The sequence below is a fragment of the Phoca vitulina genome, unplaced genomic scaffold (genome assembly GCF_004348235.1).
Source record: "Phoca vitulina isolate PV1807 unplaced genomic scaffold, GSC_HSeal_1.0 scaffold9, whole genome shotgun sequence".
Classification (NCBI taxonomy): Eukaryota; Metazoa; Chordata; class Mammalia; order Carnivora; family Phocidae; genus Phoca; species Phoca vitulina.
The window spans coordinates 35,343,115-35,356,452 of NW_022589712.1; the positions used below are offsets into that span (position 1 = coordinate 35,343,115).

Below are 13,338 nucleotides of genomic sequence, written 5' to 3' on the forward strand. Positions count from 1 at the left end.
AGGTTTTTTCCTGCAATGTTTAGCTTGGTGAAAATTTTCAGTAATTACTGGCCCTAAAAGCAGCCCATCATTTTCCTTGATATATATTGACACCAAATTAATAGCTATAACTATGCTGTATGAGTCATTTTGGAATTTAATTTTAATCATGATGGGCCTTTTTCATCTATTTTACTTCTATTTCACTATAAGATAAATGATAGAGAAAAACATAAAGTACTATTTTTGTCGAAAATAAGTTTTGCTGAAAATATAGATGTACCATCTCTCTAACCACTTGATTTAATAATTAAAAGGGATTTGAAAGCATGTTTGTTCCCTAAACTTTTCTACCTATTGCCTATGCTAGTACTTTATTAGGAAGCTTGAATTCAGCAGTGTAACAAACTACAGATACCCAGTTTTGAATTTGGATTCAAATTTATGAATTTGGAAAAAGGATTAACTCTATTTCTTACGGTTAGCTGAAAAAAATTTATTTGGAATGAATATGAGATAATTATTTCCCTAAGTACCTTGCTTGATAGATCTAAATGGGTCTCTCCCACCCCACCACCATTTTATAATCTTTATAATGTCACGTTGAATCTTCCTGGCTTTTAAAAATTGAACAGAATACTGAACTTTAATTATAGACACACGTTTCCTGGTGTTTTGAGATAACCCAAGCTGAAAAAGAATTTTACCTTTGCAGGTTATAATAATCAAAGTTGAATAGTTTTATTTCTTAAGAAAGCATAAATCTATTTTAAAGGAAAAATGTAAAATACAACTTTAGGGCAATATATTCCTTCATGAGCTCTGTTTTCCTGCAGTGCCCAATGATCCACTTGTGCCGACCGCTGTGTTAGGTGAGGCCCTAATTCTTTATCATTCTTTCTTGCATGGATCACACATCCTTGCATGAGTTATAGCTTTGTCTACACAGTAATTATTTACAGTGTAGGAAGCAGCTTGATTTTGAAAATTAAGTCATGATCTTATCAAAGAGAGCAACTGTCGTCAAACCAATCCGATCTAGTGGATTTCAAATTAGTAAAATGCTTTTTTTAAAGCAACATATTTTTAAAGTCTTTGTTCTGTTAGATTTGGAGCAAAAGTACAATGGCCCTTAGTATATGACTAACGTTTACATATGCAGGTTAGCAGAATGAACCCAAATGCACACATCTCAGGGGCCAGCGCTACCTGAATGATTAATCTATATATTAAAATCTACTTGATGGAAAGATTTTTCTCAATCCTCCTAAGTTTATAGCAACTAAAGAACACATTTCCAAGGAAACATTAAGAATGTGTGCATTTGCTTTAGTTTTGTCTTTATTAAGAATTTATAAATGCAGGCAAAGTTACTACAATATTGATGTGGAGTTCTGCATTCTATATGCATCTTATGTGATGTGTTATCCTTCAAGAAATCTAGAATAAGCCAAGGCTTACCTCTATACAACATCTAAGACAAATGGTATTGCTAGTAATGAATAAGGCCTTTTCAAATGTAAAATTAATGTTTAACTGTATATTTAAGAATGGAATGAGTTTCATTTTAATTTGTACTCTAGTCCTTGACTAATTACACACCAATGATTTTTGACCAGCTTGCTTATATGTTAAGAAGTTCTATATATCAGTTTTACCCCCGTGTTTCTAATATTTAAGATTTAACCAAAGAAATATGGAAATTGCCAGATAAATATATCTTAAAAGTTCCCAATTCTCTCATTAAATATAAAAATTCAAATTTCTTGTGAACATAATACCTTATCTTACATTTTATGCATGTTTTTATTATCCATGTATTCAACATTTAAATACATTTTTAAAATATTTGGGAATAATACAGCTAATTCAGGTAAGGGAAACATACCTCTTTTTTACTAAAATAATTATAAATAATTTTATAATATAGAGAATATATATTCTGAAAAACTCTGGAAGCCAATGTTCTCTTTTTCTGATTGTACTCTCCTTTTGATGTCCACACCAATAATGACAGGGAAGTAAACTGGGGAATTCGTCCCAATGGGTAGCCCAGTCATGTAGGGAGGAGCCAGAATCATGATCATTGGGATGGCACCAAATACCTCTGAAAATGTCATCTTCTGTTAAGCAGAATGCTGCAGAATGCTGTCACCATCAAATTAATAAGTAAAATTCAATTAAAATATTAAAAACTCACTGAGGAAAAATTAGTTACCTAAATGTTAAAATTTCATTACAGTAATATTCTAAGAAAATGCTGAATTGGGTCCAAGTCTCAGTTCTCCTGGGGACTCACAGTATGAACCCATGGAAGTGCCTTATGTCTTTGCTTTCCCATCTGTAGACTTTTTCACAGTTTTGTAAAGAAAAAATGAAATAATATATGTGAGTTTTACAAACTGTAACGTTTAAAAGATTATTGTAAGAATTTGCCCTATGAAAACGGGTATTTATGTTTAAGGAAGGCTAGAGTTAACACAACAGCCATAAAGTCTATCCATAGAAGCAGTTGTTACGCATTTTATTTCATTTTGAAAGTCAAGCTGGTTGGTGTTTTTAAAAAATATATTCTTTAAAAGCTAAATCTCATTAATCATATCAGATGTAGAAAGTTTGTTGCATTTTTCATCATTCTTGGAATCATAGTGTTTATGGTTACTTTGCATCCACTTGATTTTGTATTTGTAAAGCAATTTTTGAAATCACTTCAAATATTGCTTGATATTAATACCTACGTACTGATCTTAAAAGCGCTTTGAAACTTTTCATATTGATTCATATTTTTGTTTTTTTGTGTTTTACTGCTTCATTGGGTTAAAGTCCCTATAACTGGTAAGTGCATTGCAAAGAATTCTAGAAAACCTTTCCATCAAGGAAATATTCGAAGTTATTATTCTTAAATGTGTAATAAGGATAATGATTAGAACATGTACTCTCCCTAATAGCGACATTATTAGGTGGTGTAATGAGGTGGAAATGTATTGAGATTAATAATTCATATGTGATTATTTTAATGAATACTGCTCTTTGTATTACTGTGTTAAAGCTTAATGCAAAACAAAAAACACTGTCTATTTCATACTGGACATACCGTGTAAGATTTGGAATATGGGTGAATTCTTTGTTTCTCACTGAGCCTTTTATAATTGTAAATATTCTCCTGCTCCAGCAGGTATGATATGAGCTCTGAGCCTGCTCCACAGAGCCTGGGCTACCGTATTCCAGCTTGGGTGATTGCATTTTGCCTCTCCGACATTATCTGTCCTCTTTACTTCTCATCCTAAGCTGTATATTCTGTGACAGTGCCCAAATCAGTGGCTTCTCAATTGAATTTTTACGTTCACCTTTATGTCAGTCTATTGACTGTAATATTTTAGCAAAGACAAATCAGTTGAGTGTTAGTCTCATAGGAAGTAAAGGAAACTCATGAATCGTGTTTGCTAGCAAATGTTGGTGTGTAGAGGGGGTGGGCAAAACCTGAGTTGGGTGGTTAGGTCACAACAGAATCCACCAGGGGTTTTTTGGATTCAATGTGACATTTTTAGAAAAAATGCAAAAAAAAAAAAAAAAGAAAGAAAGAAAAGAAAAGGGAAAAAAAAAAAAGCATTCACCCTAATAAGAGAAAGTAAAATAAATGCAATCAAACTAAATTATAGACGCACACAAATCTGATTGTGGGGTTCTGTTTTTTTTTTTTTTTTCCCTTCTCCAGGAAGAAAAAATGTTTATCATGGGGACAACAATTCATTTTTTGCCATATCCTATTTGTAGAGTTGGTGATAGAACAGGCAAATGTACCAGCACTTGAAATATGTTTAACTGTTCATTAAATATCGTTCTCTACACTATGCATTATCATTAAAAACAAAAGTTCCCCTAAGAGTGTACTTTCTGTTCTGTTAATGAATATGGCAGTATAATGCTTTCCAAAGTAATGCCCCTTAAAACATTTGTTTTTTTTTTTTTTTTTAAGTGGTAAGTTTAAATGTGGTAAATATAAGCATGCTTTTTCTCATTGTAATGATTAGTGCTGTGGTCATTAAAATAATATTTATTCTTCATAGGTATAATGTTCTTGTTCATTTCTTCTTATGACACAAAGAGACTTAAAAGTTTCATTTTCAGCTAATAACACAGTGGGGATGGGGCCTACACTTAAATGTGGGTGGTGAGGGATTCTTTAACAAATTCATTCACTGATATATATTTGAGTGACTGCGCCAGTCACTAGGAACAAAAAGACAACTATGACTCTGTTTTTACACTTTAAGCATTCAGAGTTTAGTGAAAAGAAAGAGATCAGGAGACAAATGACTAAAATATAGAGTAAGGGAAAGGACACATAGAACAGGAGGCCATGGGAACATAGTGAAGGAGCTGTGTAGCTCAGCCTGGATGGGTCAGGGAAGAATTCCAGAGGAACAACCTACGTATTTTGCCCCAGAGACATACCCTAGTTCTTTCACACAGCGGCCAGAAGTCAAAATATACTTACACTAAAAACAACAACCATCGTAATAACCCAAAGGGATAGAGACTGAGTATAAATGTATGCATAGCCTGGCTTGCGGACATAGTGGGGCCAGGGGATGATTCTGGAGAATGCCCGTGTTTCCCACTCTGGACTGTCCCGTGCTCAGAAGCCCCAGGCGGCAGAGTAGGCCCACAAAGCCACAGAGAGCAGCCCTTTGGGGGATGGTTGCCTAGATGGGGTCTGTGAGCGAGGCTGGGATATGGTGGGGAAGGAGTTTGTTCAGTTTACCCGCCAATGAAAACACCTCTCCAAGTTGACAGCTTGATCTTCTGGTCCTACTCTATGCTGCTGTGACTGCAGATACAAGAAAAAGGAAGAACTCAGCAAAATCTCCCACTTATACTTTCTAAAAGTGGATCAGATGTCTACATCTCACAGCATTCGTTATCTCGATGACATAAACATAATATACTCTGACCTCATACCTCGAGCGGATGTAAAAGGCTTTGTCTGTGTAGGGAAGCCGCCCGAGATCTATTGCTGTATTTCTTTTTTCTTCCTCCTGTTATCAGAAAAATCTTTAAGTTCTTACAATCTTCTTTGCATAGATATATACTAAACAAGATAACTTTGTTTTTTTTTTAATCTTCTGGAATCTGAAACCCGCCAGATGAGAACCACAGTGCCACAGCAGAGTCCAGTCGTCTTCTAGATGTACCTCGCTACCTCTGTGAGGGGACAGAGTCCCCTTACCAGACGGGACAGCTGCACCCAGCCATCCGAGTTGCCGACTTACTGCAGCACATTAATCTCATGAAGACGTCAGACAGCTATGGGTTCAAAGAGGAATATGAGGTGAAAGTTTCAATGCTACGTTAAATGTTATTTCTAATCGTAATAGTGGAATTGAACCTTTTTTTTCCTCCCTTTACCGTCACAAGGAGGGGAGTCTACTCCATAGACTCCAATCTTGTGTCTCTGAGAATATCCTCAAATGTGTATGGGGGAGAAGGGGTAGACGAATTGAAAGAAAGGGCACTTTCTGGGTCAAAATTCGCTTGAAGAATTCTTACATGTTGGATTCCAGAATTTTACTATGCTATTTAAAAACCCCTTTGTTAGACCTTCTATTTCCCACCCGCCGAAAAATCCATTAACAGGATCCTTTGAGTCCCATTGTATCACTACAGAGTCGACCATTTGAATGACTGAAGCAGTAGGTACTTCTCTGCCTCTTTGCTTGTTGACCCTCTCTTGAGAAGTGGGGGACGATCTTTGTGTTCTAAATGTACTGCTTGTCACTCTTAGTTTTCTTTGTGGCTTATTGGTTGAAAGTGGCCGGGAAGAAAAACAGAGCACTGCGAATCTAGACAACATTAGAAGCCAAAAGAAGGATGTGGGAAATTGTTCTTCCAACTTGATTTCCCCTTCCTCCTGAATCCAAAATACAAGTGTAAGTCATACTGCCACAGGAAGTGGTTTAAACTGAACATCTCAATAAACATAATATAGCAAAAAGGAAAAAGTTCCTTTGCCACTCGGCACTTACTGAGAAATGTCAGCCTCGGGCATAGAAGGAAGTTCCTCCACCACCGTACTCATAACCACCATATACACACATTTAAAGTGAAAGAATCCAAGCAGTACTTGACTTTAAAAGATCATCTGAAATGCGTTCGACTGCATGAAGAATCTTCTGAACTCTGTATTTTATTTACAGATGGCTGGTATACCTGAGTTTGGGAGCAAATAAAATTAGCTGTGAATTTTGAAAGTTGGTTTGAGATACACACCGGAAACACTGTGCTGTGGCAAGAAAATAGTGCAAGGAATTATAAGATTCTGCCAGAGCTGGGGTTTTTTTGTTGTTGTTGTTCATGTGTATTCCTGTGTACCTCACTTAAAAACCGTTGATTCTTTGAAGACCCCATTTCCTGTGTTGAGCAAAGTTTAAGTGTTACTGCAAAAAAGAAATCTATACCCATATTTTAAATTGCTGCATATGGTAATTAAACCAATCAGCAAATTCATCTGTTCCAAGATCCTTGGATAAGGTGACTCTTTTTAATTTTCATATGGTCCCTTGTTGTAGAGACTCTGTCCTTTTCATGATCTTCAAAGAAACTGAAATGGGATGTATTGCACACGATTTAATGAATAATTATGGGGGAAAACAGGTTTTCTTTTTCCTGTTATAAATGCTAAGGGAAAAACATTTGAAAGATACTCATTAAAAGTAGTTTTGACGTTTTGATGCTTTCTCTACTTCCATCTCTCAGAGTTGTAGCAATCTTAAATTTGAAATTGTTTCAAGCTCCTTTTTTTTCCTAAAGTTGTTTTTTTGTCCTTATTTTGAACTCAGTCCAATCCAGAATGAGCAAGTAGGAGTCCAACAAACAAGCTTTGAGATCTGAAAAGAGAACTTGTTTACTACTCTAGGACTCCCTTCCTCCCTGAGAAAAGTGGCTTTTATTATTTTGGTCTTCAGAACAGATAAACCTGATCCAAGAAAAAGAGTTAAATTCTGTCTTCTTGTTACTTTTTCTTTTTCCAGAGCTTCTTTGAAGGACAGTCCGCATCTTGGGATGTAGCTAAAAAAGATCAAAATAGAGCAAAAAATCGTTATGGAAACATTATAGCATGTAAGTTCTCATACAATTCTTGGTGAATGTAAATATTGTGTATAGAAGATAAATATTAAGTGGAAAGTCCTCCTTATATGCTTTTAAACTTCAAGAGAATCCCAGAGAGTGGCGCATCTGTTTATAAAGTAATCTATTTAATATTAAAACAACATTGGCTCTTGGCAGTGACTCTGAAGCTGTCGTCATCGTCATTAACTAAATTGACTCAGACTCTTCACCCTGTGGAGATAACTTGTTTGATTTTATGTTTACACATAAATGCATGGGGTGTTATTGACAGCTAAGAATATCAGGATAATGAAAAAGAAAGGTCTTTTCAGTGATAAATTGCTATAACACTTCTACCAAACATTCTCAAAGTGAGAGTGTTATTCTTTCCATATAACCTTTATTTCTTCTTTGCAGCGAGTGCCTGAACTCCGGCTGCTCCGTGTTATTTGTCGTTAGGGACTTCATTAAGTTTTAAGGTGTTTGCATGGGATAAATAAATTGGTTATCCTATGAAACCACAGGAATGGTAAGGAAAGTAACATAGTTTAGTTTGTGACTAGCTAGTGATGTACTTGGCCCACTCAGATCTCAATTTAAATTATTTTAAAATATCTTCTGAATACATCTGACTACATCAGAATTCAACCTTGACTCTCAAGAAGTTAAGAAGTCGAGAGCAGGGATTCAGAATTCACTCTCTAGTTCCGTGGCTCATTTGCTGTAAAAGTGCAGCAGGAATGGATCCCACCCGTTTAAACCCATGTCAAAGAAGCAGAATTAGACATTAAAATGAGTTCAGTCCTTTAGACAAAGCCAATGATGATTCGTCAGACATTACCATGTTCCCTAAAACCTTCCTAACTATGAAGATGCTAGTCGTTGAAGCTTTATTAACAGGATGTTATAGTAAGTACTGAGCTCATCAAAGTTCTTGTATTTCTTTAAGGAAATTTGAATAGTAGCCTGTTATGGATAAGCTATCAGCAACCCCTGAATTATTTTAAGTCTCTACCAAGGTCATTGTCTTGGAACAGAGGGGAAATTTAATAGCTTTATTTTATTGTTTAACAACTTTAGATGACCACTCCAGAGTAATTCTGCAACCTGTTGAGGATGATCCTTCTTCAGATTACATTAATGCCAACTATATAGATGTAAGTATTTTTATAGTTCGGTGTGCCCAATTTGTTGGCTTATATATGTGAATCTTTTTGCTTGTTATTACCTATAAAGTGATTGCTAGCTTTTTAAAATAAAGAACAAACTGTACACTTTTCCTTGTTCTACGTCCTAGTACTCACTGACGTTGTTGTGCTTTCTTTCACACCTGACTTTGGTTTGGGCTGTAGATATGGCTGTACAGGGATGTAAGTACCACTATATGTAAATAACAGCACCCTATTGTAAATATTTAATATAACTACTCTTAATTACAGTTCTTACTAATGCTTAATACTAGTTACCTCTGCATGCTTCCCCTAAGTAGCCTCATACGGTATATCTATGTTCATTTTTTTGTAACTCCTTTACATGTGTGAAGATCTATTTTACCTCCTTCCCTTTGCTGTGTTTAGAAAAACAGGACCATTTTCAGATTTTGACAAGTTATGATGTACTCGAGTTTTATTTGTTGATGATTTCTGTTTCTGGCTTTTATTCTTCCCCCTTCCCCAAACATGTGAGAAGCTGGATAGTATGATGTGTATTAGTGTTTCTGAAATTTTACTTTTTACATTTGACTTCTGATGTTAAAAATGGGTAGGAAGACTATTTTGTGGTGTGGTATTGGCTTGTTAAAGTATTAAAATTACTTAGGCCAAATCATTTCTAAATTGCATTTGTAAAATATACATATCACACATATATATCGAATCATGCAAACCAAAAAGCTTGTTTTGGTCACAGGTTTCCACTGTTACATTTTGGTTACAAATATATCTACATGCAAATTGTTGATTTAATGGAAAGTCACTAGCAAATCAAAGATAAAATATTGTCAAGGAAGTAATAATACTACATTACATGTAAGAAGGAGAGGCTCTTTATTCATATTTCCTGGTTCAAAATTATGCTGGAAATCTTGGGACTGTTGCTTCCCTTCTCTGTGCCTCAATTTTCTTCTCTGTACCGTGGGGATAATAATAATAGTACGAACCTCATCGTTTTGTTGTGAGAATTAAATAAAGTAATGCATGTTGAACATTCAGCACGATACCTAGCACATACAAAGCACTCATGAAACATCTGCTATTTTTAAATAATTCAGTCCTAGGTGTGCTGAGATTAATCAGTTAAAGACATGCATTAATTGGAAGGCAAAAGGTAGAAGTATCAAATACTGCAGCATATATGTTGTACACATTTATAGTTATATAAAACATGAAAATTAGGCCCTGACTTTGTCTAATTTCCATAAATAGGAAATGACCTCTGTCACATTTATTAAGTTCATGTTTTATAGTTACTTTGTGAACTGTCATCACTGATATCTTTGGACTAATTAATTTTATTACATAGTCTCTGAGTATATTGGTAAAAATTCTGATCATCATTTGACTCTCATTTGATATTTTAAATTTATCAGACGTCTCAAAAGAGAAAGCTAAGCTAATGGTCCACTCTTTAGAATAAAAAATTCAGCAGTTTTGTGACAAATTTGTACTTGTTCTTACCTATTCAGTTTAACCTTGGTTTTCTGCCAAGACATATACACTGGAGCCTTGTTATACTACTACTTTATGGTTCATATGGTAAAACTGTGTTCTAAATGAGACTGTGTTGTTATCCAGTCGTTCTGTTAAGACCCCAGTGTATTTTGGCTGATTACTACACAATGCCATAATGTTCTCTTTCCCGTTAGTGTATTACACTTAAGACTCTTCTGTAATTGGTAAATTTTTCATGAAAAACAGGAGATGAAATGCTTATAGAGCTTGGAAAAAATTTGTCCATGAAAAATTGTACTATTTGGTATAAGAAGAAATAGAAAACTTCCAAATTGGCAGCAGTATGCTGCTCAGCCTGTTAAGTTTTAGATTGGAGATCTCAGTTTATGTGCATTTATATGCACATCGAGTTGCCCACACCAAATGTGGACAAATTGTACCACAGGCTTTTGCTGAGGTCCTTTGATACATACAAAACAAATTCGAAGCTTAACCCTATTATACCGTTAACAGTTGTGCTACTCATGATGTACCGGAATTCAAATCAATTGAGAGCAACTAACAACTTATTTCTTATCAGGAATAATTTCTTTGTTGAAACAGTATTAAATGTTTAACCACCTAAAGCTCTTGGCACACTAAAAAGAAAAAAGTGCTAAATTTTTTGTTCAGGATTAGATGTATTTTATTTAAAACTCTTCTTTCCCTATATATGTGTGTACCTGTAATTATGTGTGTGTGAACTAATATTATCAGCACACACAAAATAGTTTTGGCAGATTCCTGAACATATTATAGTACAGGAATATTCTCTAAAATAGCTCAGCAGGACTTTGACTTAATGCACACATGCATTGTCCAGCTCTAACATTGGAATGTTCTGTTATTTTTTTATGGTTCTAATATGTCGTTGTCCATTTGTAATGCAGTGTGTTGTACTTTTGGATGATAAGATGAGAATTAATATTTTTGAACACCATTTGCCAGGAATGAATGACTAAAGATTAACATGAAGGCATAAACATTTTAGTAAAACCAAACAATATCTACGAGGTTATTCCCTAGCAAACAAAACTCAATTATGCAATACATATTCTAATCGGAGCCCTTAAAACATTTAATTTTTGTTTTATGTTTACCTTTCAGATAACCTAGGTTTGAGAAGTGAACTCTGAGTTCACTACTCATTTCTGGACTTTTTACTATAACTTAATCTTAACAGGTGGTTGTCTTCATCTTTTTATGCCTTCATTCATTTATTTCTGATACTGATGTAAAATGATAACCAATTTGTTCTCCTATTTTAGGGCTACCAGAGACCAAGCCACTACATTGCAACTCAAGGTAAAACATGACCTTTTTAAATGTTCTAGAGCAACCAAAGTTGCTTTTTCATCCATATGGTGTTGGTCTGGTTTATGGTTTTGTGGTTTGTTTGGTTTTTTTTTTTTTGCCATTTTTATCTGACTTAACTGAAAAAAAGATCAGATCATCTGAGACCGCTCTTTATTCATTTGTATAATACAAGTTGTTTTATCTGTGTAAAATACATATAAATTAAAGCTCACTTTATTTTTTAATTAAAATAAAAGAGAAACTGCTGATTTGTGGTTTGGGTTTTGGTATTCGGATGTCCCAGAGTACACTAGCTAATAGTGCTGGACACAGGAATTACTTTTGATGAAAGCAAGAGAGGTCTCACCTTGGATAAGTTGCCCTTTTTTGGTAGCGAGGTCTGTGGTCCTGGAATGGAGTATTACCCAAGACTGATATTGTTACAATGAGATGTTAGACTGTCTTCCAGCAAATTTTTTCAAGACAGACAAAACGAAGGGCTAAAGGGAGCTCCATCAAGTTCATTCTGTGTAGAAAATAAGAAAAAGGCAGAGAAATCTTGTTAGAGTGGCACACTGGGGAATAAGAGCATCCTAAAACACCTTTAGTTGTCTCTCCATATTGACCACTGGCCATCAGAAGAGAAACCTGCCTATCTATTTATTTCTTAAAAGAGGGAAGTGAAGCAGAAGCTCTGTTTGCTGTTTTGACAGAGACCATTTTCTGAGTATTTTCACATATCTTTGGATTAACTGAGTTGAATTGTAAGCTCTTTAAAGTTAAAGATCATCCATGGTGAACAATACTCTAGGTTTGTTTGCTTGTGGCACTGAGTAGAGTATAACCCAGTAGATGCGTTAGCAGTCTGGAGGTGATGATATAAGGTTGGGATGTGTGTGTATATGTATGCTGTTTCTTCATTAACCCCTAAACATGCACTGTTTTATAAACGATGTGGGTATATTTACTTGGTAATATATGCTGTTTGGTTGATAGTGGAATAAGACTTCCTATTTTTAACATATATTTGAAGATACATCAAATTAACTTAGTGACAGCTATAAGTACCCTAGAATCTAGTGATATCTTCTTCTACATGGGAAGTATAGAAGGTAAATTGAAAAAAAAAAAAAAGTTACATATGCCTATGTTTTTCCTATAGTGTGAGTTTAGATACAAACTGAATTTAAGTAATTTCAGTGACATTTTGTGTTAAACCTTTAATATTATTTTTTGGCTTATTTAGTTTACTTTTATTTGTACCTTATGCATACTTCTTACCACTTATTTCTTCTAACCACAAAATTTCTCTGATAATATAATATTCAAATTAATTTCTTCAAAGGCCCAGTTCATGAAACAGTATATGATTTCTGGAGAATGATCTGGCAAGAACAGTCTGCCTGCATTGTGATGGTTACAAATTTAGTTGAGGTTGGCCGGGTAAGAGAAAACAAGATTTTTTTTTCTTGTTCACAAAACATGAGTATAAGTTGAGTAGCCAAACGTAACACACTTAAAATAGAATCTCATTCAGTTGTTTTAAAAACTCATAGGCATAGCATTTCAATTGAGTGCTCCTCAGTGGACCTTTGGTGGCTGAGAAATTATTTGATTTCTTTATTGAGTAATGAAAGAAACTCTGATTTTATACTAGATTCTAATAGCATCATAGGGCTTATATATTATAATGAGACTACACAAAGTTTTTCTATTTATTGTGCAATAGTACATAGTTTTTCTTTAACTATATTTTTACTGTAACCTAAAGAGTTACTACTGGAAATAAATCATCTTGGTTAATGTGTATTCAGGCCCACTTTATATACCCTTTCTGTCATTTAGGTTAAATGCTACAAGTATTGGCCTGATGATACTGAAGTTTATGGTGACTTCAAAGTAACTTGTGTGGAAATGGAGCCACTTGCTGAATATGTAGTTAGGACATTCACCCTGGAAAGGGTAAGTACCGTAAAATTCTCTTTATTTAAAATATGTTTATTGAAACTTTTTTTTTCTCCTGAAGTCCCCATCAAGATTTGTTTTGATGATGCTATAGAATCTATCCATCCATTCATTCATTCCACAAATATTTATTCAAGAGCATGCCATGTGCCAGGCATGTTTGTGAACCTTGGGATACATATTAAATACATAAATGATTTCTATTTTGAAAGGTGGTCTAGAATCATGTGAAAAAATCACGAAACTAGAAAATCAAAAGAACAGGGCGCCTGGGTGGCTC

General features: G+C 34.6%; 1 protein-coding gene across 13 annotated transcripts in view; it reads left to right on the forward strand.

The window, feature by feature from the left end:
* The window catches only part of PTPRK (protein tyrosine phosphatase receptor type K), a 554,769-nt gene that overhangs the window by 522,373 nt on the left and 19,058 nt on the right, over positions 1 to 13,338 (forward strand). For 6 of the 13 annotated variants that reach the window (XM_032407893.1, XM_032407896.1, XM_032407899.1 and 3 more), the window contains 9 exons: positions 816 to 851; positions 2,803 to 2,814; positions 5,127 to 5,311; positions 7,011 to 7,098; positions 8,170 to 8,246; positions 8,442 to 8,459; positions 11,066 to 11,102; positions 12,439 to 12,536; positions 12,939 to 13,055. In XM_032407893.1, the coding sequence (XP_032263784.1) occupies positions 816 to 851; positions 2,803 to 2,814; positions 5,127 to 5,311; positions 7,011 to 7,098; positions 8,170 to 8,246; positions 8,442 to 8,459; positions 11,066 to 11,102; positions 12,439 to 12,536; positions 12,939 to 13,055 (668 nt within the window). The other 7 variants (XM_032407895.1, XM_032407906.1, XM_032407898.1 and 4 more) reach the window with 4 other exon arrangements.